At 38.5% G+C, this 26,533-nt stretch overlaps 2 protein-coding genes across 3 annotated transcripts in view; one reads left to right on the top strand and one right to left on the bottom strand.

The window, feature by feature from the left end:
- Nucleotides 1–1,886: 1,886 nt before the first annotated feature.
- LOC112987050 (3-hydroxy-3-methylglutaryl-coenzyme A reductase) lies at nucleotides 1,887–21,307 on the bottom strand. 2 transcript variants are annotated; one of them, XM_026106728.2, is made up of 20 exons: nucleotides 21,095–21,307; nucleotides 17,319–17,514; nucleotides 16,773–16,887; nucleotides 16,194–16,281; nucleotides 16,014–16,098; nucleotides 14,339–14,444; nucleotides 13,901–14,007; nucleotides 13,389–13,505; nucleotides 12,472–12,623; nucleotides 11,307–11,551; nucleotides 10,995–11,167; nucleotides 10,131–10,325; nucleotides 9,267–9,425; nucleotides 8,926–9,083; nucleotides 7,653–7,758; nucleotides 6,537–6,707; nucleotides 4,734–4,874; nucleotides 4,467–4,625; nucleotides 4,020–4,174; nucleotides 1,887–3,870 (listed from the first exon to the last, which is right to left on the bottom strand). In XM_026106728.2, exons 1-20 carry the CDS (start codon nucleotides 21,268–21,270, stop codon nucleotides 3,816–3,818), a joined length of 2,859 nt encoding a protein of 952 aa, XP_025962513.2. In that variant the 5' UTR covers nucleotides 21,271–21,307; the 3' UTR covers nucleotides 1,887–3,815. The 2 variants fall into 2 exon arrangements, with proteins under 2 accessions (XP_025962513.2, XP_025962514.2); XM_026106729.2 differs by having other exon boundaries at nucleotides 16,773–16,884.
- A 2,246-nt stretch (nucleotides 21,308–23,553) lies between these two features.
- Nucleotides 23,554–26,533, top strand: part of LOC135324479 (ankyrin repeat domain-containing protein 31-like) — a 49,711-nt gene continuing 46,731 nt past the window's right edge. Inside the window, exons 1-3 of the mRNA XM_064500970.1 lie at nucleotides 23,554–23,657; nucleotides 24,518–24,573; nucleotides 24,901–24,983. Coding sequence (XP_064357040.1) covers nucleotides 23,554–23,657; nucleotides 24,518–24,573; nucleotides 24,901–24,983 — 243 coding nt within the window. The remainder of the gene's footprint in view (nucleotides 23,658–24,517; nucleotides 24,574–24,900; nucleotides 24,984–26,533) is intronic.

The raw sequence follows: 26,533 nt of genomic DNA, 5'->3' as shown, positions 1-26,533 counted from the left end.
CTAAACCACAGTAGAGATACAGGTGGTTTCAGAGGCAGGCCTCCTCCCAAAGAATGTGGTACAGGAAGAGAGCTCTTGGGGCCGAAGTGCAGAACAGCCAATGCTCTAAGTTTCAGTGAACACACAGCACCATAATTGCTTTGTAAGAAAGGCAAAATGTGTCTGCCAGGAACATGCATCTGCTCAGCACTTCCCCTGAGGTGAGGGAGGATCTGTGGAGAAGGGCAACTGCTGCTGTAACGAGTGCACCATCTGAAGCCTAAACCATCATCTCTGTTTCCACAAGCGTCATTGTGCAGTATAAGCCTTCCACAATCAAAGCCAAAGAGAGGGAGGGAAAAGGACAGAACCTCAAATACTGGATGGAGAGAGAGAACTTATCCTAAAAGCATGCACCTTAAACATAGTAAGGGCTCTCAATCCAATTCAAAAGGCAGGTGAAAGCCAGGGAGGATGAGCCATCTACTCTAGCTTTTTTTTAGGGCTGTATCCACATGATGTGGAAAGTTCATATGTGCAATGCTGACAGTAGTACTAAGGATGAAAGTTATGCTAACGGTGTATAGCAACACCCAGAGCATAGACAGACTTAGACTTGAACTCTTCTAAGAGAGAACTAGGTGGTTCAGTCACGCTCTTCTCTGGGAAATGGTATGCAATGTCTGTGCTAAGGGTCCTTGCTGAGAAACAGATAACTTACTATGCTGGCTGAGGAAAATCAAGGTGGACTAAAAAAAAAAAAAAAAATCAGTACAACTGGAGCTGCAGAGCTTCAGTCTCACAAATCTGAAACTTCCATGACAGCAGGAAAGGAACTGCAACACACAGAAGAAATGAGATAACCTAGGTAAAGGGGGAAGCAAATTGGTTATAATCAAATACAGATTTACTGTTTTTCTTTTTTCCTAGGGCTTTAGAACATTTGAAAAACTACACCCATTATAATATTACATCATGCAGGTTGCTGCAGCTCTGGCAACTCGACTCCAGCCAGCTGGTTTGGTTTTCCCAAAGACATCTTGTACTGAAACAGTCTTACTACACAAGCTTTGCAGTGATATTGAAATATTCTGCTGTACTGTATGCATTGAAATAAGGATCTTTCAGTTCCCTGAAACTTTCAATATGTATGAAATGCTAACCTCCAATTCTGGCTTAACACCTGTAGCACAGAAGAGACTGAAAAAGAATCTAGGCTATGTTGTATGTTGGATTACAGGTTGTTGGACATTACCAAGATCACACATGGGAACTTAACTACATAGCTGTAGCACATGGTTGAAGACAAAGATCCAGGGCTGGAGCTCTAACCTTTTAATAGTTTCCAAGATTTTTAGTGGCATACTGACTAAATGCTTAATCAATTAGCTGCTAACATGCTCTATGAGGTTCTTCTTGGAACTTTTAGTATCAAACAGTTCTTCATGTGGTACTGACAGGTTCTTTACTCTTCCAAGTTAACCTGTCTTGCAAGAATTATATATGAACAACACTACGTATTTTGACAGAATTACATTTTTCTGGTGAGTGCAGTGCAGAAATTCAGATACCAAGTAACAGATAAGAAGCGCCTCTGAAAGTCTTTTGGTGGACACAGAAGAGACTGCCAAAAGTGTAATTCAACCTGGAAGATAGGAGAAACACCCAAATGGGCTTCAGCAGAAGATATCACCAATGCTGAAGTGAATTAGTTCTCCCATTTGGGCAAACTGAGTAATTCTACTTCACAGAGACTAAATGTGCACAGGCTTATGCGAACAAGGTGAGAAGTTCTGGTATCATATCCCTGTTGCACTGACTGTTACATGTCCAGTCTTATTTTCCTTAATCCTCTTATTTTATGTCACTAAGTCATGAATTAAGCTTAAAATATCACAATTAAGCCATTATGTTTTCCATTGTTTTACTGAAACTGAAAAAGTAGTCTGTACCAAAATGTACACAATTTAGTAGTAATACAAAATGTTAATTCTGCAAGACAGAATGTCAGTTAAATTCACCAAAATGAACACTGAACCACCATTTATTGCCAGTACAGTGTTACTTTAAATAATAAGATCACTGAATGAACATAGAAACAAAGTAGTTCCACCTTTCCTTAAATAAAATGGTAGCTATTAACAACAATACTGCAGGAAGATAAACATTCATGATATTTACATGCTATCAGAGCATCTAGCATGTAGTATGACTTCGTGCTTGCACATTAGTTTTATGAGATCATTACAATAATATTAATGTGTTGATGTACTACAAAACAACCCATCATGATTTGTATCAAATTTGCACATTAGAAGAGCACCTTTGCTAGTCACCCCTGTAGAAGTGCCACTGCATTCCTGTAAGAAACCCAGCTAGGCCAATCCACTGGTAATTTTCTTTTTTACTAAAAAGAAAATTTATAGAGCCAAAAAAAAAAAAAAAAAAAAAAAAAAAGCTAGTCACAGAAGAAAAACTTAATATGCTAGACAGGACGATGCATTTAGCAAGCTTCCCGATGGTGAATCAAACCAGAAAAAAAATGGGTTTCCTGTATTACATTAAGAACACCTGAGGCTGTTTCACTGGTCCAAGTACAGTATTTTAATACAAAAACTGTTTGTTGCATTAACTTGTTGTTTCACTGGATTCCCTTAATAACTACTTCTCATTAAAAAAAAAAAAAAAAAAAAAAAAAAAAAAAAAAAAAAAAAGCAATGCAAGAGTTTTTCTTAAAATAAATACTCCCCCCCCAAAAAAAGTTTAAAAAGGAATTAAAACACAAAAAAATATAGTATTGAAGTACAGTGTGATCTTCTGGCTTTATTTTATCTCAGTTTAGGTAGCAGATACACACTTACTCCAGGGGAATAAGTGTGAAACGCTAAAAAAATTCTGAGTACGCAAACACACTGTACTTTAAGAGATTTCTTTTAAAAGAAGTGTAAACATCTGTCCTTGACTTCCGTTGTTTGAATCCACTTCTATCAAAAGAAGTTTAACAAACTGCATTTACTTAAAGTATTAACTGTCTGACACAACAGTCCTTTTTTGGAGTTACTAGTTTCAGAATCTGTTTTTTTCTACCTGAACAAAATGACAAAACAGTTGAAGACACTGTTTTTTCCTACTTCAGTGAAGGATTATATTTAATAATTCAGCACTCCATACATCAAGAATTTTCCTTAAAGGAATAACTTAAATTGTGGAGTTAAAACAGTGAATGCTGCTTAGCCGAAAAAGCAGCAAATTAAGTACTATAAATAGACTAATGCTTCTATAAAACTAATGACTCATAAAATTGTCTCATAGCCTAAACCTTAAGTTTAAACTGTGAACAAAATTAAAATTGGGAGTTCATAGAAAGTGATTAGGCTTGCCATCACTTTAAAAACATACCTTGCTAACCAGAAAATAAAGATGGCAAGGACCAGTGTATTCTAGCCAAGTTTAGACATTTTTTTTTTTAACATACAAAGTACATTATATCACTTTTCACCTTGGTAGCAACTAGGAGTTCACTAGTCAAAATACTCTCAACCTGTAAAAACATAGGACTGACCCTTCAGAAAACCATGAGTAAGAGTAAGAATTCTAAAGCCATGTTCAAGACCACTGAGAGGACTTCTTTCATGAAGTCATCTCTAACCACTTAAGAAGGTCAAAGGCATAAGTAGTTTCACTGATCCCAAGTCCATTGATCTTTCAGTTTATCTTCCACAGAAATAATTGAGCTTAAGGTGATTTTCATTCTAAACTTCTCAGATTACATTAATTTTTCCTGGGCACCTCGTCAGTTGCTAAAACAATTATTCATTTCAAAGCTGTTTTAGTATTCAAGCTGCTTTCTTAGTGCAGGTTCCTTGAAGGTCTTGCAGATTCATTTTTGACCTAACGAAAGTGGTAAGATGACCATATTAGATAGTTAAAATGATGCATTACCATTACATGTTACAATTGTCAATGTAATTATTATTGAATCTTCTAGTATGGGTGGAAGAAGGGGGAAACAGCAGAGAAAGACAAAGTTTTGCACTTACCTGTTGTGGATCATGTGGCTTTTCACTAGATGCCCAGCTGCAAGAGCTGCCATTAGTGATAATTCCCCTGCCATCACTGTAGCACATACAATTTTAGCAAGCTGACGGGCATTTTCACCAGGATTATCTTGGCTTGCACCTTGAACCCCTAACATCTGGAGAGAAAAATTAAAATATCATGCTATAAAACCGAAATACATTTAGGCAAAATTTAAGTTTTACCAAATTATATCCAACTGACTAGCTTTAAATCTCTTTAATAGTAAATATATTAAGCTTTAAAAATTAGATGTGTGAAAATAATTAGGTAATTCTAGAATTTTCATCTCAAATCCATGGAATTTCTAGAGGGCCCATTCTGACAACATTACTCAGGCCCAATATATACAATGTGAAAGTGAGCTTTGATTTATGAAGGTAAGTTGCTTTAAACTTTCTGCTTTGTACCTGCAAACAGGCCTGCTGTGGAAGCAAGTTGGTGCCTCCACCAACAGTTCCTATTTCTATGGAAGGCATTGTGCAGCTGATGTACAGGTCTTCATTGGTAGAACCAGTTCGCTCCATCAAAGTGATGCAATTGGAGCTGCCCACATTCTGCGCAGCATCCTTTTGATTAAGGAGGAAAAAAACAAAACAAAAACAAAACACTCAACTAAGGGTCCAATTCAGAATTAACTGAACTAAGAAAGGCTGACTTGGTACAGAACTACTTACCTGACCGCAAGCAATGTAGATAGCTGTAACAATGTTTGCTGCATGTGCATTGTAGCCACCTATGCTACCAGCCATAGCAGAACCTACCAAGTTTTTGTTTATGTTAACTTCAACTATATCTTCTGTAGTAGTCTTCAATACCTAGGCAAAGCAATACATTTTTAGTACACATTTCCTTAAGCAGCAGTTACAATACTCTATGTTATTTACTCTATTAATCAACTACCTTCTCTCACCTTTTCAAATACTCATTCATCTTTGGTATGAAATGTACAAACAATTTGGCAAAAAAAAAAAAAAATCCCAATAATTCACCATGACATGATAGCAGCTTTTCTCACAAGTTGTTCCAGACAGTAAACTCTCCTCAATTTTGCTCTGCATAATACAGAACTAAACTGAAGAGTTGTAGCAGAAAACTGACGCTCAAAAATAAACACTGTTGCACAATAACATCAAATTAAGTGACATATTTATACCATACTGTGTTTTGAAAGCTTCAGGTAAGAGATTTACACTGAATTTAGTATAAAAGCGATCAAAGGGGACAAACACGATGGAATGAAATCTTGGGGTTATGATAGATGCTGCTCTGATACTTCCAATGAAGTAGCAGTCAAAAAGGCAGACAATTAGAAAGTTAATAGAAAGAGAACCCCAAAAACATAATTATGCCAATGTATAAATCCAGACTCCAAACACATTTTGAATACTGTATCCAACTGCCTCCAGAATTTGGAAAGGATATGCTAGAACTGAAAAAGATCCACAGGTGACAAACGTGCAAAGATATGCTAGGATAATCTGGTTATTCATTCCTCATACAGAAACTAGTTCATTTCAGTCTGAAAATGAGATAGCTAAGAAGGTGGAAGGGGCTCTGTTAGACAGCTATAAGGTCTTGAGAATTATAGAGAAGAAGTTTGTTAATTGTTTCTTTCCATAAAAAAAAACTAGCACATCAAATAGGATTAACAAAAAGGAGGAAGTTCTTCACATAAGGTGTAGCTGAGCTGTAGAATTCTGTTTGGGATATTAATGCTAAAAGTTTACATAGATTCACAAAAGGAACTGGACAATAGAAAAAAAAAATCTATTATGTACAAAAGCACCAAGAAAATCTTGAGCAGGAAGAGTGTTACAAGTATTGTGTGTTGAACTCCTCCTTGATATTGTCTGTCTTGGCCAGTACTGGAGACAAGGTTAACAGAGAAGACACACACAGCCAGTCTGGTCCAACACATAGAGCCAATCTTGCCAGCTTGCGTGAAAAAGAATCTAAGATAGCACTTGTGATGTAGGACAAGTTTGCCAGGGACTAGCACCGGCATGGTTATAAATGTTACATTTAGTCATCCTAGAAACTAAGGCAGTCTTGGAATTAAGTGAAGCACCTGACTATCTGTTTTCATTGTAGTAGGGGGCATGTGAACTTTAAAGAGAATGCCAGGAATGTATAAGAAACAAATAAAATGATCAAAATGAATGGGTTCTGTCAGACAAAACTCTCAGTGTAAGATCAAACAATAGAATAGTTTTCAAAGGAAAGAAGTGAGAGATCCAACATCTTCAACATTCACCATAAAATACATAGCACAGTATCTTAGACAAGACAGTAAAAGGGAAAACGTCTACCGTAAGATCTTCTCAATGGAAATGACTTATCCTACAACAATAGTCTGAAAATACAGGTAGAAATCATCCCTACATGAAACATACATTTCATATTTATGAAGTAAAGTAAGTTATCAGTTTTGTAAAATACGTGCATTTTTTAACAAATGAAATAAAGCAAACACTCACTTCTCTGACAACCTTCGCTGGAATGACTGCCTCACAGACAACAGACTTGCCTCTTCCTTCTATCCAATTTATGGCAGCAGGCTTTTTGTCTGTACAGTAGTTACCACTGATAGCTATAACCTGAAGATCAGGAAACTCTTCATTCAACCTTGCCAGTGCTTTTTCAGTACCCTGTTAGAAGAGAAATAGACATCATTAAAGACTAGTTTTTCATTATGGTTGTAAAATGCTAACCAAGGACAAGAAGATTAGATTAAAACTTTAGACCATCAGTTATAGCTGAGAAAAAGAACAGTTTTCAGAAGGAATCTGAAACAGGAGCAAATGGTTGCATCATTGCTATCATTTTTTTAACCACTTGCAAATACGGGAAATAATAAATTGTAGTAAATAAGCCCTTGGTTCTTCCTACTATGTATGGACTCTCTGGATACATTCTACATGAATGGGCACAGCTTACTGAAGATATAACATGAACCAAGTCAAACACTACAGGCATGAAAATAGTTCATTTTGGATGAAGTGGGAAGGAGCATTAGGAAGTCAGACAAATTTCAACTATATTTAGTACCTAGGTATGGCCTGACCCATTTATGTAATTATTCTGAGTAAATTTTGTATATGACAGGCAGTCAGTATCAAAGTCTTACCTCAAACAGTACAAGGCTTCCCCCCTCCCCCAAACTATGAGTCATGCCTCAGTTTCTCCCACATGGCTGCACTTGGTGCAACTCATCAGATTCCTAATCCTTTCTTCACAAGAACTGATAAGCACAGCAACAGATTAATTACTGCTGGATAAAATCTCCGGCCCAAAGGAAATGAGCAAACAGTCCTATATTATCAAGAATACTCTTTAAAAAAACAAACACACAAGAAAAAAAACTCCCCCACAAAATTACTTTAACCCTTATTCTTTCACTGTTCATATCTTGTTCATCTAAAGCAAAGTCAAACAGTTTTATCATTTTATAGCACTGAAAACAGATGTGTCCTGCCTGCAAGCCTTATCTCTTTCTGTCTTCACATGCCAGGCAGTCACAGATGAGTGAGACAATTTTTTTTTTTTTAAAGAAATATACATTTATTGGAAGACTTAAAGAGACTAGACCTTACTTTTGAAATCATATTCATTCCCATTGCATCCCCTGTTTTAGACTGAAAACGGATATAAAGATTACGACCAGCCAAACTGATGAGAAGTTTTTGTAGGCGAGCAAACCTGCAAGAAAATTGAATGATTACTTACAATTCTCAAGCAGAAAAAACTTAAACTAACTTTAAGCGCATAACAACAGCAAATTATTATAGATGGCTCCATTAACCACACTGTGTTATCTGCACTCTTCCTCCCTCAATGTGGGAAAATAAACTTTCAGCTATCATGCATATAGTTCTTTCAAGATAAATACTTTCAAACGTAATGTTTCACTGCTCCTGAAAGCAAATGGTGAAATGTTTCACTGGCTCCTTATGTTTTCTAGCCCTGGACTTAATGAAATATAGGATCCTGAAGTGCTAACACAAATTTTACCCTGTGGAACTACCCAAAGTATCTGACTACCGACTACCAACTAAAAATGAGGACTTTGAAAATTCCTTTATCTTTTACAGCAGGGCAAAAAACATTTTATGTTCCGTAACAGGGCAAGCTCCACAAATCAGAGCTTTATTCATGCAGATTAAAGGCAAAAAAAAAAAAAAAAAAGACCACAACCACACCAGGAAAATACTGCTTTCAAACAGCAGCACAAATTACACTTGCTGAAATACACGTATGTCCTTGGCTGACACTCATAAGATTAATAAGAAACATAACTCATATGTCAGTCTTTCTCTAAATGTTCCTAAAGAAGGCAGGTAATCACAAGTCTTGGAAGAAAGTCTTGTACTTAAAATGAACTTATTCTTAACACTGTTTTACATTTCTTAACATTTCAGCTCTAGCATTAGTTTATCCTATGGTTTCTGAAGTGTAACATATTAATTATTAACACTTAACACTATCTGAAAGCCTAGATTCCAAACTTTAAAATAGTTCTATAGCATAGTAACTACTAAAAGTTCAAGTGAGTTGTATATTTATTTTAAATGCTTAGACAAAATAAAAATGTATCAAATATTACTCAATTCCAACTTACTTGTTACTATGATCCAGTCATTTACTGCTTATCATCAGAAAATATTTATTACTAGCCTTGATAGATAACCACAGCAACAAATTAAAAAAGAAAAACACTGCTGTTTTCTTAGATTCCTGCTACACGAGACAGCCAAATTGAGTGTGTAATTTCCTAAACTACAGTACGTAGAAATACAATTGGGAGCTTTTTAGGGTTCATGAAAATCTTTCATCAGGAAATAAGGTCCAAGTAACCATTATACTAACCTACTTGTGCTGTCAAAAGCCTCTTTTATTATCTTAAATCCTTCAGAGCTTTCAAGCCAAACTTTCACTTCTGCAGCTTGGCAAGCAGTGGGGAGCCTTACAACAGGCCCTCGGGTCATCCCATCTGCTAGAATACGACTGCTTGCTCCTCCACCAAGCTAAAATCAAAACAGAAATAAAGCAAGATTACTGAAACTGAATTTTAGATTTTGGGAAACCAAAAACATGATTTAAATCACCCCCACCTCCCAAAAAAGACATACAAAATGTTTTGTATTATAGAAAGCTTTTAAGCTAGTCAAGCAATTAAACAGTTAACCTTCTTTCTAGGAGTTACTTACACATATTGCTCTACAACCTCTATTTGTGCTTGCCACAAGACATCCTTCTGTTGTTGCCATTGGAACTTGAAACTCTTTGTTATCCAAAAACAGTGGCCCTGCTACGCCTACAGGAATAGGCATATATCCAATCACATTTTCACAGCAAGCTCCCATAACCTTACAAGAATACAAAAGTTATCATTAAGATTATATGTACCATGATAGCACACTATATATGTCACTACAAGGAGCTATCTTAGCAAAAAACCCACAACCCTACCCATGAAGCAACTTTCAATTCAACAAGTTAAAGCTTTAAGTTCCTTCTACTATGACCAGCTCATCAATAAAATGGAATACTTCATACAAAATTTTGTATTTTGTTATGATTATCAAACTTCAAGTATTAATAAGCTGTCCTAATTTGTCAGCTGTTTATAGCTACATCTATCAACAGCTGCTACTGTTAAAAATCTATTATTCGACAGATCTGTTGAATCTTAAGTCGTAAATATTATTAAAACAATTTTAAAATATTTTAAGTTAATACCATTAAATGAATTTTAAATAAACTTCTGTTTTAACTTGAGCTCAAGCTAACATTTTCACTCAGCTGAACACAGGCTTAGTGTTAGCAGAATCCCATGTTTATGAGATAAGGCAACCACATACCTTGGTAGGGAATTGTTCTTTTGGTTAAGCTACAAAAATTTTAGGTTTAAAAACAATACAAAGCAATATACAGGAGTGCTTTGTATTTACAGTTTTCACAGCAGTTTTGACCAAGCTCATTGCTAATTCATATACATCACTTCAAGCAGATATTCCATACATTTGGAAAATGGTTTTACACTGAACTTTGCTTGTCAGCCTTCTACTTACCAAAGAGTAATTGTAATTCCTATAAGGAAGATACTGCAAAGATGAAGGTTCAGGGAGTTTCTTAGATAACATCTGTCTACGAATGGACACGCCACGCTCCTGAGTTTCCATCAAGGTTTCCAGCTTGTATGCAGGAATATGCTTAGCATTAACTAAGCTGATAACCTCAGCATCAGTAAGGAATTTTGCTCCCTTCTGGAAATGTAAAGGGTGGGGGGAAAAAAAAAAAGTAGAGATTGTCTTGGCAAAAATAATTTGAAACATTTCCAAATGAGAAAGGATAGCAACTTTACTTTGACCATTACCAGATGATATTCAAAGGAGCTAACTGTCAGTGTGAAGTTTCATAGCAGGCAAGAATATGGCCAAAAACCTTCCATTAGAACACCCACTTATATGCACGATTTACAGTGAAGCTTGAATTACGTGGTATGTCATGAATGAATGTAGAAGCTGCCTTTTTGCCCCTCTCTCGTCTTGGGAGTAAAAGGGGAAGACTCGTAATAATAAAAGATTATTTATTTACAACTTGAGAAAAAACAGACAAATATACATTTTCTATCTGTATTAAAAAAAGACGTAACAGAAGCAGAAGATGTTTCTGCTTCAGTCAGTTTCTAAAAAAATAGGGTTTTTTGTTTTGTTTAAAAAAAAAAAAAAAAAAAACCACAGGAGAGTGGTCTAGGTTTCTATTCCATAATATTTACACATTCACTCAGTTATAAAAGCCCTATAGTTCTCTGAAGTAAGACATCACAATCAATAGGATCACATGAACACTAGAAAACAAATTCTAAGAGTTCTTAAATTAGAAGTTACATTGGAGGTTTAAAAATAAATAAATAAATATTTTTTCCCCCATACCTCTGCATTTCCAAGTATACGAACACATTCCTCAATAGAACGTGGCTCCTTAGGAAACTCAATTTCTTCCTCTTTTCTACTAAGAACTGCAGAAGTTTCCACAGGGCTGCAACCACCAACTACAAACGTAGCCCTGGTTGAAGACTCTGCTAATACAGGTTTTATGACTTCAGCTGCATTAAAAACAATTAAAATGAACTTCAGTTTACAAAAATCTTAAGTTTTGGTTCTAAATACAACATGCTGCACAGAATTCACTGTTTGATATAAATATCTGGGAATAAGTTCAGATTTTAAAATGCTCAAAATTACCATTTCCATCTTTGGCAATTAAAGTTTCTTCTACTGTGTTAGATTTCTGATTGTTTTTCAGAAGTCCAGATTGTTTCCTGCAACAATTCTCAGCGACTTTTTTCTGAACCATCACTGGAGAGGTTATGGGATTCTTCAGCGAGAGTGTGGATTCAGTCTCTGTTTGTTCAAAGAAGATGTATTTCACAGCAAGAAGAAGGGCTAATCCAAGAGTGATTACTTGCTCAATATCCATACTAGCCATTCTATAAATAAATAAATAAATTAGTATATACAGTCTATTAGTTTATAACAACATTTTAACATCCCTTTGCTTTAGAAAGGGTAAGAGTTTGATCATCATTTTTCAGTTCCAGTCAAATGATGTTTTATAACAGAATATCAGAAAATTCAGGTATGCTAGATTGGGGTAGATAAATCATTCTTTGTATTATTAATATTGTAAGAAGTTTCAGTTATCCCAAAACTTTTAATAAATCTTAGCAAAAGAAAAAAAAATCCCAGTGAGAGAAATTACTGGAAAATTTTCACTATTGAACAGCTAAGTCAAATTCATTTAACAGCTCTATCTCCAAATTATGAAGCAGGAAGATTCATTTATCACCCTCTGCCAATCACAACTACTATGATGTAAGTTAAGCTGCTGGGGGGGGGGGTGGGGGGAATAAGAGAAACAGTGCTGATTTTCCAAAGTGGAATCACAATTTCCACTTCAGTAGAGCTGTGGGCCAGTAGTGTATTTGAGTTGCACAGTATCCCTTATCTTTAGCAAAAAAACTACAAGGAAAAAGAATAATGACTTAGACTATCTTTTGCACTTGTATGAGAAGGGGCAGAAATTCTGCATAAATAATTAACTCGTGTGCTGTCATAAAATTTATTTTCTAGTCTGGTCTGAAATGTGCCAATGCTAGTGGGAAAAAACAGTGCTATTATGCATCCAGAACAGCTGGTTCCTGACCATAATCATACTATTTTAAGAAGATCGTAAGAATGGCATACTATTGAAATATTTCTTAAAACCTGTCATCTGAGGTTCTAAGAAATCCTACAGCAGCCAGAGCTGCTGATTTGCAACAACACTGTACCCCAAGACCATCGCGGGCAGCGCAGGAAAATACGTCCTAATCAATGAAATACACTTCTCTTCTGTGAGGGCACCTACCGAGAAAGGTAGAACTGCCATAATGAAACATTAGGCTCAATTCTCTTTGGTGCATTCTCATCCAATCCCACTGAGTTTTCTACAGTAGTGTTTTGAGCAGCTGGTTCTGCTATCCAGCGACTGTGGGCATGAACAAGAACCAAACCTAGTGACTGTATTAAAAAATGAAACAAACAAAAGAACAATCATTAAGTTTTCAACTGTAACTAGGCATCTAACCTATTAAGATTAATCATTTATTTTTTACTTTAACTTCCCATGACTCGGAAGTCTAACGCTGATGTTCCACGCTTCTCATCAACACCATTTTCCAGTTGTATATTCATTTACATACACAACCTTTTGCTGGTTCCATACAGAAACAAGTGTTTTACAATCACACAGTTTGAAATTTGGCTAATACAATCAGAAGTTATTTGGGCAGGAGGAAGACTATCAGACAAAATCAAACAGAAAGATCTCCAAGATATCAAGCTTTCACCAGTTTCATGAAAACCAGCAATACACATGAGATAGGAAACCCACCTTATTATGTCCCAAGTGAAGGGAAGGCTGCAATGTTATCACATTTTCTTTAATTTCTTTTTTGGCTTACCAAAAGACCAGTAGCTTTGAACCAGTCCCAGCACACCCCTCCTCTTGCCCAAGTAATAAGAGGAGAAAGCTGGAGAAAGCTGAGGGTACTGTACAGGAAATAGGGAGGGAATTAGGGCACATGAAGGAGCGACCAGTGTTGTGAGCATAAATGGCATATGCAGGAAGACTTTAAGTGTATGTATAGAGGATGTTAGTTAGAATTACCAAGATGAGCAAGAGTACTGGGATGCAGGATACAAGTCTATAGAAAACAAAAGCTATTTTCACTGCACAAGAACAGCTTATTGATTACATAAATACAGATGAAAAAAGTCACAAACCATGATCATTTTCACCCTCTGTGTTACAGGGTTTGGTTTATTTTCTTCTTCTTCCAGAACACGAGCAAAATGACTGAGCTGCCATATAGGTCGCCCTTCACGACTCTCTCGAGAAAGCTGCAAAGACAACAATTTAAAAAGAGGTCCTAATCAGCACATTCGAAGAAACACAACAATAAACAAGCTTCAAGATTGCATTTTTGTTTTATTATTAAGACTTTACCAACAAAAGAGTGAGCCTACAGTAGACTTTAAATAGTGAAAGGCCCTGGACAGCTATTAGTTCGAAGTACAATTTGTTTACCTTGACTTAGATCAGAACTCACACTATTGATTGAGACACTGACAGTGGGGTAACAAGCTACTGTCCATCAGTTGAGCCACTATAACTTTTCCTGTGCATGTCCTCTTGTCTACTTCAACAGGAAGACAAACATGCTGGCATACACCTTAATGAAGAAATTTGCATGGCCTGAACACTAAGTTACATACTCTTTTGATGTTGGTCTTACCTCTAATACTAAGGACACACAAGCTGGAAAGAAGGTCATGAAGACAAAGTAGTTGGCAAGAACAGACATACAGCCAAAGCAGCACATAATTTCAAGTTGTCGTACACCTACATTAAAAAACAAACAAACAACACATTTGAATATGCAACAGGCTTTCTATATATTTAAAGTGTTGCAAAAATAAGAAAAAAACATTATAGTGACACTGCAGGTTAATGAAAACCAAGCATGTTTAGTCCTAATCATTTTGCCATAACTTCGTTTAAGGCATAAATTTAATAATATAAGCTATTTAGGAAGGTAAATAAATAGCTAAATAAATAAAGTCACCCCACTCCCACAGATAACACCTATGATTTGAAACCCTGAATATCCCAACATTTTTCAAATAGTCTTTTTTACCTGGAAAGGTTTAGACCCTTAGACTTTATCACTCACCTGACATAGTACCAACACCAATAACAAGACATTCCACAAGGGCATCCAGTGTAAACGTAGGGCCTAAAATTGCCATTCCACGTGAAATATTTTCTCTTACTTCATCCTAAAAAGTGAAATTTCTGCATATTAGCATAAAGACAAAAATGAAAAAATGCACAAAGATTTGGTTCTTGGAGAAGTGGATTCTATGATGAACACTATGAAATGAAAACATGAAACTGTTAAGTAGGCAAGGAGACTGGATTCAAAATAATGTTTTCAAATTTGTTTCTGGTATTCCTTTCAAGTCTCTTTCCAACAACGCAAAAAAGGAGTCAGGCCTCAGAGTATATAATATGGATCGTTTCCTCATAAGGGGTGCAGGTACTGTGATTAATAAACTCAGTATTATTATGGTGGTAAGGCTTTATACAATACATTGAGAAATTAACTACTGTGAAAGAATATATGCGTTAATCATTACGGTTCATACAAGCTATTATACTTCAACAGTCTTTATTTAGACCACAACATTATTTAATTGTGAAAGTCTCCATTTTTGGCTGACGGGTAGTCTAAGCCCCTACAAAATCAATGGGCACAGACTTTAATTAAGCTTTAAGCTCTAAACTTTAAGATGCGTGCATGTGCATGTATGTATATACACACTTGGGTGCATGTGTATGTAATTTTTTTTTTTTAAAAAAAAAACAAACCCACGCTTATATCACAGCATCCCAAAAGTTCTTGCAACCACATATCCAAACCCTAACTTTATTTTATTTTTATCTTGCCCTCTAGACTTAGCTGACGAACATACATAAAAAGCACTGAAACTTCCCCTTGAGGGTGAGAAGATTTTCTTTTTCTTTTCTTGGCAGCATGGGGGATATGCGGGGTGTGTGGGGATGCAGGGTGGGGGGAAAACGCGTGTGTGAAAACCTATTTGTGAAATACTTCTTTGAAAATAAGCATTTTCAAAGAATTCTACAGTCTATTAAAAACATTAATATACAATTATATAATAACGTATTATATGTTATAATAATGTTGCATATATGTAATATAGTCACAATTATTACGATCAATTACCTTGTACAGTATTTATACGTATAAAGTAATTTCATTCAAAATACTTTATTTTAGAACTTCAAATATTAGGAAATAACCATTCCCATGTATGATAGGCTAAATTTAATGTTAATCCTTTATATTGTGCTGTGTGAATTACATTAGAGCATGAATGTGTCTATATACACTTATGCACATGCCATTGTTCCGCTAATTTTTTCCTCCAGAAATATGCTTTTCCCTGCAGCTGCATTGTAACATTAGATTTCTATTTGCATATTGTTCCTAAGCCCTACAAATACGCTTTTTCATATCAATAACTGCTCTAACGAAGACTTTGGTAAAGTAATTCTAGCTGCCTTAAACAGCAATGCTTGTAATTCTTCCACAGAACCTGACACCCTACAAATATTCATATATACAACTAATTTAGTTAAAAGATAAGACAGTATCTGGACTAAAGCTAATCCGTTTTATATATTACCACTATAGTAGTCACCCATATGTTTCTCCACCTGGGGTATCTTCACAGTTTAAATTCAAAAGCTGAGTTACAAAACAAACAAACAAACAAACAACCCCCCCCCCCACACACACACAAACAAAGAACAAAAAATCTGACCTGTGAGTTGGAACTAAGTGCAAATTTGGCTAATGCACTTGCTCTTGAAAGGTCAATCAGAAGCAGAAAGAATGGTAAAGCTTCACTGAAATAAGAGGAACACTTTAAGAACAAATTCAAGGTTTATTGTATAGGAAAACATTTCAAACAAGAAACACATAATAAGTATCCATTACTTACTTTAAACCTGTCAGTTCTTTATCCAAGAAGTGAATTACCACTGTACTAAAAACAAAACTTGAGAAGATTGTGAAAAGGCCAGCAATACCTAAAAAAAAAAAAAAAGAAAGAAAAGGAAAAGTTATATATAAATAATACCTTTAGATCATTTCTGAAACAAATAAATCAATAATTCTAATCTTTCAGATTACATACACAGAAGTTGAGATACAAACTGATGTGAATGCTATCTTTACATGGATATTTAAAATCTATGCTGCATTCAAATGAATATTCTGAGAAATAAAAGCCGTAAATCTCTCATTTCTTATCAGCAAGAATAAAAATTGGCTTAAACAGTTTCACACAATAAACAGTTATTTCAAGAATTACATTTCCAGTGTTTATATAATCCTATACAATCTCTCATTAAAAATTGCTTCCATCTATGCAGAACCCCAATATTTATCGGGCTGTCTAGCAAAGAAATAATACTAACATGCAGAATTGGCTTATTTTAACATTCTAATATTCATTACCAACTTTTTAATAAAAGTACAATTAAAATGTATGAAGCAAACAGAAAATCAGATACACTACCTAAAATGTATTTTGACCCAAGTTGCCTTAGGTTCTGAAACTGGAAGTAGATGTAAAGGATTGCTATACAGCGGGTGATTGTCAGGATTATGATGTCACTGCTCAGAACATCCTGCTCAAAATACAAAGTGATTTAGTTAGCTTTTACATTAAGTAACTTGTTAAGCTTTATGAACAAGATTTAAATTGTGAAGCTGCACAAAAAATGAAGTTTTGGAATAAAATAAGCATCACTGTTAGCCTCTCTTATAAAAAATTAAAATACTGCAAAAAGCACTAATACCAAAATCCTTCCTGTTCACCAGATATCCTGCAACTAAAAATTCTATTTAATAAAAACCTCCTGTAGCTCACTACCATTTGCATAAAGCTTTAATATCCAGCATGGGAAAAGTAGGCAATAAAGAAAGGAATTTCTGCATAACTACTTTGCTTTTAATACATTACAGCCTGTTGTTATTGTACAAAAAAAGCCCTATATTTTAAGAGAGATTTCAGGATCCATCAATTGAAAATAAGTATTATAACATGAATTCAAGTTCTTACTTCTTCAAGTTTTGGGCACTCATAATTCCAGCCACAGATCTTATCATTTCCAGTGAACATCTTCATGGACATCATACAGATGGTGAGAGTCACTGTTCCCACAATGACTTCCCATGGATGAGAGGCTACAAAAAGGCCATGCATTCGAAACAGTCTGGACAACATTTTCAAGATTGCTTTTCTAAACCTAAAAAACCTGCAACACAAGAATGTTTCATATAAGCAAGCAGGAGGATTTGTGGAATAAAGGATAGAGCTTTATGATTTCCTGCAAGTCACTTCTCACAATCTGTTTTGTTGCAAACAAAAACAGGTAAGTAATAGATGAGTAAGGAATCACATCTTCATCCGTCCGCTTTCCATTTATAAGCATACTTATTTCTAATCTTCTGAAATGGAATATGATCTGCTCTCTTGCCTTCTCAAACCACAAGTTTTTACATCTCCCATAATTCCTGTATCTCCCTTGTTTCTTTAAAAAGGATTTCTTATTAGCACCTCAAAGTTCCAAACAGAAGTTAACTCTCCTCTCTGCTACTCTCTATCAGTGCTAGCAGCTCTTAGCATCCACTACTGCCACACAATTTTGATACCATTTTAACTCCAACTTCTTGTTTTGCACCATCTCTCAATGTAAACACTCACTGAATCCTATTTCTTTACTCGATCTTCCTATTAAAATCTTGATTCACTTTACCTATATAAATTACCAACACACCATGAGCAACTCCAACAGCAGTAACTTCCATGTTATCTTTCCCTGTCTTCTCTACTTCCTGCTAAATATTCTTTAGTGATTCAACTTAATCACATTCAAGACAGTTGTTCTTCCTTCATCTCAAAAATATGAATCCTTCTCACATACAGCATTCTGCCTATAGTTCTTTTGCACCTGTAACTAATTCCCAAGTTACTGAAGCATTTCATCATCCCTGTATGCTTCTAATAGATAATAAACACTCAGCAGAAGCTCTCACACTTCTACTTCATTAAACTGGTGACATGGATGTTCTGTACATCCTTCAGTTACAAAAACTGCACCCTAGTCTATTTGCTCTGTGTGGTACCTTTGGACTCTAAACTCATCAAGGATGTTTAATCGTGTTCTATAGCATAGAAATAATGTGCCATAAAATTCTCTTAAATATATTAGTACTGAGATTTTGCTTTCTTTCTCATTGCCTAGAACCAAAAACCCCTAAAGCTCTAAGATACAGTTAAATATTTAAAATTCATCGTAAAGTTAAAAAGATACTTAAATAATAACCTGACTTTATAAAGACTATCTGTTCATTTTTACACATACAAACCTAGTACTAGACTCCCATAGGGGACTGAGGCCTCTACACATTATCACATCTAGGAGGATAAAAATCTCTTCATGTTATCTTAAAAGTAACAACCTAGCCACTATGCTTTAAGAAGACTTTCTAGTATTATTCCTTTTGCTTGGACATCATAAATGATACTGTCATTCAATGGAGAAAATAACAGGGAGGACTAATGAATCTGCTTAGTGTTTCTGAAGCATCATCTTCAGCAGCAGAATGCTTTCCTACCATTGCCAATCTTCATGATACAAGCATAAATAGTAGCAATATATTTTTCTTGATCCTTCCACAATGAAAGTGTGGCAGTATTTTTGTGACTGATGGAATACTAGAACTATTTGGGTAACACTGTGGACTGCCTTCCTCAGGAACAAATTCTTCCATTCCCTGGCAGAAAGCTTTACTTCTTCCTTTTTGTTTTTTCAGTGTCCTTTAAAGTCAACATTATCCTTTGCTTCTCTGTACAATAATGCATATACTACTCTGTATATTTATGCACTTGAAAAACTTCTGTCGACAGTGGTATTATGGACTTTCCTCAGCAGCACAGACGGCATATTTTAATTAAAATTCTAAAATAAAACATAGCCAGAGGAATGTTTCAGTGCCAAAGATTTTGAAACAAAACAAAAAGAATAGAGAAGGCCTGGCAATAGCCTATGGATAGAAATTACTAGTGCTTTGGAAAAATACCTTATTCCAGAAAAATCAGAATTAGTACTTACCACATGACTATACAAAGTCCTACCAGCTCTAAAATTAATAATGCAACATCTAGTGATTTCAACTATGAGAATTTTATTTTGGCAAATAACAAACTGATATTAGATTTAGAAAGACTCCAAAATCTTTCCTCAAATATCTACTTCTGACATATATAAGCAACACAAACAGAATTCCTGTGTTAATAAGTGTAAAATGGCTTCACAAAAATCCATGAGGGAAGAATGCATCAATTTGATTACGAAAGTAACTACCCATAATATCCATTATTAGCCAGTATTTGATAATTAACTGCTAATATCAGAATATAAAAATATAGGATACCTCACTGCTAATCCTGGGCTCCACTGACTGGCAGCAACTCCTAACTTAAAAACATTTTTAAAACCTTCATGTTTAACAAGCCTTATTTTATTTCATTTTATTTTGCTATATAGCTGACATTCTAGAAAACCATAAAGGAAGACTTCATACACAGATCTGGTATACATACTGCACTACTGAGTGCTGTTAAAAAACACATATGATCAGCTCGCATTCCTAATTCTGTTAATAATATTTTCATGGTAATCTGACTTATAACTTGAAATTAGCACAATGCATCTTTAAAAATAAAGCTAAAATTTATCATTTACATTATTTTGTTAAATTTCAAAATGGTGGCTCCAAAGAAACATCTTGTAAATCTCATCCGTTTTCTATCTGCCTTCCTCGTTCAATCGCAAATTGCTTAGGAAAACGTTAAGTAAAGCAGTGCAGTCTGGAAATCAAAACAAAATACAAACAAAAAGCACTACAACCTATTCAAAAACTTTGAACCACAGCATAAAAAGCAAACTAGATTGGTTGTATATAATGGCTTAGAGCACTGATCTACCACTTAACTGTATGAGTATTCAGCTAAAATACCTAAGATTTGCCACCCAGTTCTCACCTCAGAGCAATCCTCTGCAATACCATTTATAAGATCGGCACAGGTTTTCCATCCCCTGTTGCCTGACTCAGCAATAGCTACAGCATTAGAAAGGAACCGAGTGGCAAAAACGAGGGAGCGAAATCCTGTCCAGCGCTCTCCCGAAAAACACACGCGACACAGCACGGGCACCCCAAACTGCCGGGCAGAGCCACCTGCGCTTAGGAAGGAGCCCCCCGCTCCCGCTGCTGCCCCCGCAGCGGCACCGCCACCCCCGCGCAAGGGCGGCGACGCAGCCCTGCAGCCTGACCCGCGCGGGGCCGCCCGGCACCGCCCCCACGCGCCCTCGCCCCGCCCCGCCGGCACAGCCCCGCGCCGGAGCACCGCGGCGCGCCCCCGGCCCCCACCCCGGGGCGGGCAGCGCAGCCGGGGCAGGCAGGTGCCGCGGCCCGCGGATGTCACGGAAAAGGCCGCGCGCCACCGGCTCTGACCTACCCCGCCCGCCCCGAGGGCGGCGGGTGAAGCGGGCGCGGGGCCGCCGCCGCCCGGGGCCGTGGTGAGGACGGCGGTGACGGCCCGCTCCCCCCCTGTTTCCGAGGAAACAGGAAGCGCGGCGCTAAGTGGCGCGCCTGCCGCACCCCGCCTCAGGGCCCGCGGCCGCCCGGGACCTGTGTCGCAATGGCGGGCTGCCCGCAACGCGCCTGACGGAAACCAGGCCGCGGCCCGCGGCACCCGCGACCCCCCGGCCCGCCCGCCCCGCCCTGCCCTGCCGCCCCGCCGCAGCGCCCCGCCGTGCCGTGCCCGCTCACCGCCCCGGCGCTCGCGCGGCGTCGCGGCTGACAGCCAGTACCGTCCTCCTTCCCGCCGCGCCGCAGACTGACGCGGCTGCTCGTTCCCGGGCAAGGACACCCGGGGCACGACACCCCAACCGCCGCCATCGCCCGATCGCGCAGCCAATGGCGAGCACCCCACACGCCCTGCCCATGACGCGTCACTCGCTGCGTCGCCGGGGCAACCGCCCGGCGAACGCCGCACAGCTCGAGGCTCGATCAGGAGGGGGGAACACGCCATCTCGCCATGGGCTGCCCGCCAATGGGCCGCCGCGCTCCCCTCGCCGTGCTTTCTGATTGGGCAGGAGGATGCGGCCTATTTACATATGGTAATGAACCGAGAGCCCGGCCGCGCCCTAGGTGCGCTGCGCTGCGCTGCGGAAGGGCGGGCAGCTCTCACCACCCCTCCGCGGGGCTGGCCCGGTTTCGCCCCGCCCCCCGAGCCGCGACCCGCGGCTCCCCCGCGCAGCAAGAGCCTCCGCTCGCCGCGCAGGGGAGCACGGGCCCGGCTCGGCCTCACCTCGCGTTGGCAGGCTGGCGCCCGTGTACTTCTGGGCACACCAGAGGGAGGGCACGGCACGGCACCGTTTTTGGGCTTTTATTGTTCCAACGCATCATTTGCACAGGGTGATGTCAGCCCACCCTGTGCACTAGTAGTTACCAGGTGGGGCACTTTACCGCTCATTAAAAATGCCATTGTGATTAGCAGCTCGGAAAGCAGTGGGATCTCTTGATGTTTAGAAGAACTACGATATACTTGGATTTGTGGCTTTTGGCTAAATGGGATATGCGTTCTTTGATTTAGCTATGCACACAAATATTTTTGGCATGTGAGGCATCCTTGGTCTCTTTGGGTAAATGTCACCTACTATGTATCAGATGCAAGATACTGTTCTTCATTGCAATTAATTGCTCCCATTTTGTGTAGCCAGTTTGTGTCACCAGGTCTGGGCAAGTTCTAGGCAAACAGGTTTAAATGCAAACAAAATATAATCTGCCAGGATTTCACTGAAGATAACTTACACTCCAGCTTTTCCAAAACTGTTCCTTACATGTTCCATTTTATTTAGAAACATTTCAAGTATCTTCACATCGCACCACGCTGTAGAATGTAAATGTAATCCTCAAGAAAGGATGCGCTGATTAAAACAAGTTCCCAGAAAACTCCAGTGAAGCAGATGTTACCACTGAGGAAGTTTTTGATGCCAGCTCATTTAATGTGTGAAGCTACTCTTCATTCTCACATCTTCAAAGCAATATGTCTAAATCCTCATGATTTACCACTGTTTTTTCTGCTAGCTTCTTTCTCAACACTCCTGTCTTCTCAAGCATGTCTTTATTACCTGAAAAGAGTAAAGTATTCCCAGCAAGTTTTCTGCAGTAATTTAATGATATGCACAGCAACTGCTGTAATTGCATTTGGATATGACTGAGTCAAAGCAAAATGCAATTTGTGCACAGTAGCAACAAATATATCTAACTGGTACATAATTTGACCTTTAGTATCTTGCTGTTTTCCATCCTTTTTGCCGAGTAGTCTTTTTTTTTGAATATTCTGTGATGAGCCTAATTTGGCAAGTGATAAAAATGGTAATTTTATCATCAAGTTTCCTGGGAACAGGAGTCATTACTATGATTTGCTGTGCAAATATATGATAAAGCTTTCAGTTGTAAACCATTTTTGTATTAGTACTTCTCTCTGTAGCCTGCCTACAGCCTCTCTCATCTCTGAATGCTGCAAGAGGCCATGGGGGCAGCACTGTCGCAGCAGCTGCAGAGGTGGAAGGCGAAGCTGGTGAAAAACAGGTCTGTCTTCAGTGAAAACAGTGCTGCATTATCAAAAGACCCACTGCAGCATTAGATCTAAGACTACTATTGCAAATACTGTAAAAATATTGGCAGCTAATAATTTGGTATATCCAACACATTCCTAATCTCGGACACATGAAGCATGCATTGTGCTCGGGGCAGCAAAAGCGCTTTCAACGCGGCCTCCGCAGGGGACAGATTAGGAAAAAGGTGCAATGCCAGATGGACGAGAAGCTCGGTACGCGTGTGTTGGCAGCTCAGCGGCTCTGCAGGACGTGCATGGCACACAAAGCCCTGCTGAAGGCATGTGCGCAGCACAGGCCCGCCACACGGCAGAGGTAGCCACGCGGTGGTAACCATCATCCACAGCAAACACAGTCCTTCGCAACGGCTCCAAAGGCAGAGCTTCCTTTGGTTTCTTCTTGGCCGCCACACTACCCTTGCGCCTGTTTGAGAGGCAGCACTTCACACATATCTGCCGCCCCCTTGGCGACCGGCAACCCCGACGGGCGAGGAGCGGCGCCCACAAGATGGCCGGCAGGGAGGAGCCCGCGCGCCGCGGGGGCCGTTGGGGGCGGGGCCGGGCAGCGGCGGCGGCGGCGCCCTGAGGGTAGTGCGGCGACGGCACCATGGGGGAGCGGGATGGCAGTTGGGACAGCGATAGCGACGAGACAGTCGTGGAGGGCTCAGTGATAGAGAGCGATGTGGAGGGCGAGGAGCTCCACAGCAGGAGGTGACGGGGGCTGCGTGTCCGTGCCGTGCGTGCGGCGCCCGTGTGTGAGGGCAGGTGTGGCGCTGAGGGGCGCCGCGCTTCCCGGGCCGCTCTGAGGCGGCGGCCGCCGCCCCCGCATCGCCTCCAAAAGCCTAGACTCGCGGGAGCACCGCCTCCTCCTGCCTCTGAAATCCTGCGCAGCGGGACGTTTGTGGAACAGCTGGTTTCGATTATTAATAGGCTGTTTCACAAATACGTATTTTAGTTTATTCCCTTTTTTTTTGTTAGGGTGTTTTTGTATGCTCCTAGAATTAACAATTGCCCGCTCTGAAAATGGACCCACTGATTGTGCATACATCCTGTGGGCCTGTGTGTTTACACCACTGGACCCTATAGATTAACATTTCAGTCAGTGGAAGCTAAGCATAGCAGAATCTTGGCCAGAGAAAATAAAAATAAAGAAAATACCAGCAGACAAGATCACCGCTAATGCAGTTATTTTTCTGCAGTTTTCATTTCAGCGTGCGCCTGATATTTTCTTCGGCGTTCTTGCAGAGAATTGAATTTGCCCAGGAGTTTCACTTTTTATTCACACTATATTTGTGCCTCAGTATAGACGGAGTATGCGTAAAGCAACGATGTACTTCCCTACTTGAGATTTTCTCACTGATTAACAAAATGAGGTGTATTTTCACAGTTTGGGGATGCTTTAAAATTGGCATTTGTATTAGAGGTGTACTTGTTTGGCGTGAGCTTGGCAGATGTCCTGGCAAAGGAAGTTAGGTTGGCCTCCACTGGCCTAAACTGTCCTTTGAGTTTACAGGATTGAAAAGAAGATGATACAGCTGTTTGAGGGATTTTTTTTTTTTTTTTTTGCGAAGGTTATCTTTTGTTAATAAGGATGTATCTTTAACAACTGAAGTAAGAATTGATGAAGGTAAGAGAATTTCCTTTTTAAGTCTGTGTTGTTTTTCCTATGTACTTTTCTCTGGATGTTGCTTGAGTCCATAATATTTAAATGCTGCATGAAGTATTCAAACAAAATAATTTTCACCTTTATGAATAGAATGTAATGTCTTATGAAATCTTTATTTTTTAGCTAATATTCTAGAACATTTTTCAGCACACTTTTAATATTTGAAAAATATGTTTTCTCTTAATTTCTCCATTCTTCTTGTACATTATAACTGAGAATGCCTGGCTTAGGAAGTATATGAAAGATATATAGGGGTATCCTTTTTTTGTTTGTTTTTTGTTTTCCTAGGAGCCCCCTCTCCAGAGATCTCTTTTATTCATAAACTTCGTCATCGTCCATACACTTTGAAGGAGGAAAAGCAGATAAATCTGGTATGTATAGAAATAGTAAGTCTTCTGTTACACATACATAGCTACTAATAATTAATAATCACTGGGTCTCCCATTCTTTATGCACAAAATAGCCCTGTGGCTTACTGCTGAAATGGATTTTGTGGGAGGACAGTTGCCAGATGTGTAGCACATTCCATCTAGGAATGTACTGAAGTCTCTTCCCTGGTATTTCATAAGGGCATGAGCTTTCGAATTTGAGGAACGAGTCTATGACAAAGATGAAGATGTCTTGGAGTGCAAACTTTTTTTGTAATATGTAATTTTTATGTAATATGTTTCCTTCAGTAGGTAAAAGATAACCATCTGGATTAATGATGCCAGAATACACCCTTGGTTACTCATTCTAAAATTAGGTGTGATTTGATCTTTGGAGAATTGTTTATTTGAAAAAGAAACAGAGAGTAATCTGAAATGCAGAATAAAATGTCTCTTTGCATGATGATGGGGTCCTTATTCTACTCCTATGATAATTCTGAATTCCATAATCTGCTAGGTACCATTTGATATATTTGCCACAGTCTGTAGCCAGTCGATAAGATTACTTTCTGTTCTACTGAGCAATCAGCTTTCCACCTGCTTATGTCATTCTCAGGCAACAATTAGAAACAAACAGGTTCCCACTTTTTAACTCAGTTTCTTTTAAAAGCTGTGACTATTCTGCTACCTACAATACTGCATATCCACCAGTTTGGACCGCTAAGTATACATCCTTTTTTTTAGTACAAGAGGAGCTTTTTAAAGAATTATTCTTAAATCACTTCCTAAATGACAAAAGCTACATTAAAAAAGACACTCTTCTATGGAATGAATAATTTCATAGAGGGTTATAAAATTACAGATAAATTTTGTTCAACTGGCAGTGTAAAAAATGGTGAAAAAGTTCAAGGGGATACCTTTATTTGAAAAGTTTTCTACAGAAGTTTGTTTCACTGTTTGCAAGTCCCAGGGTTGTCTTGATTGAAGTTTATCACAGCTTCCTGATGGCAGAGGGAAGGAGGAGAGTGCCCCTTTGCTCTCTCCTTTTCTCCTCTAGCAGCTGATCTGGCCATCTGCTGACAGACCTGAGTCTTTGGCTTCATGGCTCTCACCAGTATAACCAGTCTGTAATGTGATTAAGATTGCATCACTGTAAACTCAAAGGAATTCTCCCACATCCAAGACAGATGATACTCCTTTCCCCCAGAAGAAAGTCAGAAAAGCATAGAGTCCCCTTGTACTTTTCACCAAATAGCTTGGGTAACTCTCACTAATTTTTGTCGGAGCTATAAATGATACCATTGACAGCTCGGTCATCCATAGTGTGGTGTCATCAAATTTAAATCTTACTGAAGGCTGTGAAGAAATGTATTGGCCTGTTATAGTAGATACTGGCATAATTAGATTGCAACAGTGCGGCTCTTGAACCAGTTTGAGAGCTGACATGGAATGTGATTACACAGAGGCTTGCTCTTGTGCTGCACCCTCAGAAGTGATCTTACATGAATATGATGTCTTGATGTAATGTGACATGAGGATCATGAAGCCTAGAA

The sequence above is a fragment of the Dromaius novaehollandiae genome, chromosome W, assembly GCF_036370855.1.
Source record: "Dromaius novaehollandiae isolate bDroNov1 chromosome W, bDroNov1.hap1, whole genome shotgun sequence".
NCBI classification, from domain to species: domain Eukaryota; kingdom Metazoa; phylum Chordata; class Aves; order Casuariiformes; family Dromaiidae; genus Dromaius; species Dromaius novaehollandiae.
Note: the sequence above shows the minus strand (reverse complement) of the source record. Positions and strands in the feature narration are given on the sequence as shown.